The sequence below is a fragment of the Sinocyclocheilus grahami genome, unplaced genomic scaffold (genome assembly GCF_001515645.1).
Source record: "Sinocyclocheilus grahami isolate Dianchi unplaced genomic scaffold, SAMN03320097.WGS_v1.1 scaffold393.1, whole genome shotgun sequence".
NCBI lineage: Eukaryota > Metazoa > Chordata > Actinopteri > Cypriniformes > Cyprinidae > Sinocyclocheilus > Sinocyclocheilus grahami.
This window is the reverse complement of record NW_015505572.1, coordinates 394,642-398,298: the sequence shown is the minus strand read 5'-3', so window position 1 is coordinate 398,298 and position 3,657 is coordinate 394,642. Positions and strand designations below refer to the sequence as shown.

The following is a 3,657-nucleotide window of genomic DNA, read 5'->3' as shown; positions in this document are numbered from 1 at the left end:
TATATATATATATATATATAGTATATATTGTTTTACATGTACTCTTTCTGTTTGTGTAGAGAATGTATACTCTGTGGACGACACGTGTGTGATCCTGCTTCTGAAAGGCCTGTGTCTGAAGAACCAAGGCCAGACGCAGACGGCAGAGGACTGTTTCAGACAGGTTTACAGCAGGCCAGTGCTTCTGCGTTAATGGATTTGCCTTCACAAATGCTTGTTCTGTCTCAGGATGGCGTTTGAGATGCTTTGTGTCGTTAACAGTGAAAAGAAGTTGAAGTTTGATCATTACCTGGTCCCTAACGCTCTGCTGGAGATGAGTCTCCTGTACATCGACACGGGGAGGAAAGAGCAAGCCATCCATCTACTTCAGAAAGCCAAGTGAGTTCAGTCTAGGACAAAATACTTGCTCGCTGTTGTCATTTCTTGGCTTCTTGTTAAAGTTGCAAACTGCATTTTGTTATGAAATGTCTCCTCATCTCTCCTGTCAGGAAAAACTACAAGGAGTACTCTATGGAGTCTCGTACGCAGTTCAGGGTCCATGCGGCCCTCACCAAACTTAAAGCTGACACCAATGACCAAGATGAAATAACAACATTGTGAGGAAAGATGATCCTGAGTCAGTGGACCAGAGCAGAGTTACATGGTCACTTCACGGGGAGAACGAAAGGCCAAAGACACAGTGTGGTTTATATGCAGTGGTACTGCCCAGTGTTAACCCGTCTCATTTTTTGGGCCGTATTATGGGAAACACTAAAAACTTCATCTGTACATTCTCCTCCAGGAGGTCAGGTGCCAAATCGATGTTTATTTTAGTCAGATAAAAAAATAGATGGATATTTGAAATGTAAACCAGGGTTTAAGCTCCTTTGTGTTAAAATGTATTAAAACGTACATTTTAGGAAGCATGAGAAATCAAGTTAATATTAAGTCCTGTACAGGTTTAATAAGGGAAAATGACTAGAAAACTGACAGTGTTTACATAGATTTAGACACCATTTTACACTTAGTTGTAATGATGATTAAACATGTTGATTATTGTAAGGCTGAGTGTGGGATTGAATACATTATTATTGATTATTATACTCCTTTCTTGAATAAATCAAGAACGTTTGTAATAATCAAATGCTTCAAATAGCATCATAAAAATTCAGCTGTCGGATGCTATGGCTATTTTTTGTTATGTAATACATTTTATTAGTAGTTAATATTTAATCAATTATTGATGTTAAAATATTTTTGAAATGTATAATGTTATAGTAAATTAAGTCATGCAATCAATGCAATTATTAGCAATAAATCGTCTGGGTTACTGTATAAATAAATCGGTTTTCCATGACAAATTACATCCATCTGCTTTTTCATGCATAAGCTTAATTGTTCTTAAAACGTTTGCTTCTTTTTTACTGAATGTAGAACGCTTAACGAGGAATTATTATATGTTATCCAATTAAGCTATTTGAATATCAGTTTTTCACTTTCTAAAGGATACAGGCATGTTGTTTCAGTGAGTGGTTTTATTTAAATCAAACAAACTGAGAGACAATCCCAATGACAAACTTACAAAGAAACCAATTTTACAATCTGGTACAGTAGCACTGTATAAAAGTCCTTGTTCTCTGAGGGTTACAGGCTGGATTCGGCTGCCGCTGTTCCCTGCTCTTCCTCCCTCTTCCTGCGTTTCAGAAGTTTTCTCTTTTTCTTCTCCTCTTTCTCTATTTCGGCGACCATCTCTTTGAACTTGGCCCAGCGCTTGGGGGTCCAGCACATAACCAAATCGCTCTCTCGCCTCGGCCAGCAGTTTGTCCCGCTTGATTTTCTCCTCTCGTTGCTTCTGTTTTGCCTCCCTTTTCTGCTTTTTCCAGTCGGAGATCATCTTGGGCATTTTGGCCATGTTTGCAGCAATGACCTTCTCTCTGTTTAGGGAAAAAAGCAAAAAGTACATTAAGGCTGTGTAAAAACCAATGGCTGTGATCAGGTAATGAATGTAGTATAATGTTATATTAGAAGGCAAAATTTAAATTTCTGTGATCATCGACTTCTCCCAAACATTGTTTTACATAAAGTTTATTGCAAAACATGCATATTCAAATACATTTGCAGTGCTTCATGGGAGTGATGCTCTTTACTCGCTGCGATTCTGATTGGTGGAGCTTTCTTTGCAGAATCATGGGCGATGTAGTTTTTCTCCAATTCAGCTGTTGAACACAGTTATTAAAAAAAAATAATGATGGCTTCAACAAAATCATATATCATCTATTAACAATCTCAGAGCTCATAGTAAGTCCGTCTTTAAAGTTTTATCATTATTGTTATGAACAATTTCCCCCTTTAAGAAAATGAATGGGATTTTTACTTCCAGAACCAACTTTTGCAGTTTTAAATGATAGGAATTTTTCATTTTTGGGTGAACTGTCCTTTTAAAGTGTTAGTTCACCCAAAAATGTAAAGTTAATGGCTATCAGCAACTGCTTGGTTACCAACATTTTTCTAAATATCTTCTTTTGGGTTCACCAAAATAAAGATACTCATACAGGTTTGGAACAACTTGAAGAGGAGTAAACAATGACAAAAAAAAATTTGGGGGGTGAACTTTCCCTTTAAGGACAAGGGAAGCGTCATATCAAATTCCAGTGTTTCCGTCTAAAAAACTAAACACAAATGCAAAATACGCCTGCCTAAATAATATAGTAAACACTGATATTATTATAAGACACAAAGATTATTATACAAATAAATAAGTAAAAAATAAGTCACGAGACACCCGCGAACCAATAAGATTAGACTTCAAACTTCAACTTGGTGATGCGCCCTAACGGTCCAATTTTGAATGTTTGAAGGATTTTTGTTCACTGAATAACGATTTCAGTTTTGCTCTGTACATGGCGGAAATCTCTCATAAATAGGTTCAGAAAACAGCCGACAAGTCATGTGGATTAATCTACCAGGAAAAGCTGGTTTGTCAACCGCCATAAAACGTTAAAAGACGATTATTTATAGGCGTCTTACTGTTTGACAGCAGAAGTCCCAAAGCACTTTTCATTGTATGGAAAACTAAAGCTGGGACACTGTACTGGGACACACAAATCAACGTTTGTAAACACGTGAGGGTAAGTAAATGATGACCATTTTAATTTGGGGGGATAACGGTTATTATTAATGAATATGTAGAGTTAGTTGTTGAACACTTGATAGCAAACACTGAACAGAGACTAACGTTAGTCAGGTTGACTTCACCTCTCCATCGCCTCTGCTCTAGGGATGGACGGATCGATCCTTAAGTATCGATACTTTCGATACTGATGTTGTATCGAAAGGATCGATCCTCACATAAAAATATCGATTCTAAAGTGCATTTTTTAAAACATTAATTTTATTTACTTATCAAGAAATTCGGTGCATAAAAAAAGCTTCTAAGTGGAAAAATAGACTATATTAGCGAATAATTGTGTTGGATAGAACCATTTCTCCTGCTCATCGGAACACACGCAAATGCTGAAAGACAGAACCAACCAATCACCGACAGCGTTTGCTGCTGACGCATGGCTCACAATGCTTGCTCAAATAGGGCTGCGTTTCCCAAAAGCATCAGAAGCATTGCCACATTGTTACATTACATTACATTGTTACTATATATAAAATTAATTCTGAAAAATGCAT

At 36.9% G+C, this 3,657-nt stretch overlaps 2 protein-coding genes across 2 annotated transcripts in view; one reads left to right on the top strand and one right to left on the bottom strand.

Moving 5' to 3' along the window:
* The window catches only part of LOC107550230 (tetratricopeptide repeat protein 39A-like), a 15,144-nt gene extending 14,091 nt beyond the window's left edge, over positions 1-1,053 (top strand). Inside the window, exons 14-16 of the mRNA XM_016231470.1 lie at positions 60-174; positions 262-378; positions 489-1,053. Of these exons, the coding sequence (XP_016086956.1) occupies positions 60-174; positions 262-378; positions 489-600 (344 nt within the window). The 3' untranslated portion in view covers positions 601-1,053. The remainder of the gene's footprint in view (positions 1-59; positions 175-261; positions 379-488) is intronic.
* Positions 1,054-1,508: 455 nt separating this feature from the next.
* On the bottom strand, positions 1,509-3,247 carry LOC107550245 (growth arrest and DNA damage-inducible proteins-interacting protein 1-like). The gene is given in 3 exon segments (XM_016231482.1): positions 1,509-1,743; positions 1,745-1,913; positions 3,235-3,247. Coding segments are annotated over 3 exon segments (297 nt in total). The 5' UTR covers positions 3,243-3,247; the 3' UTR covers positions 1,509-1,623.
* Between the last annotated feature and the right edge of the window lie 410 nt (positions 3,248-3,657).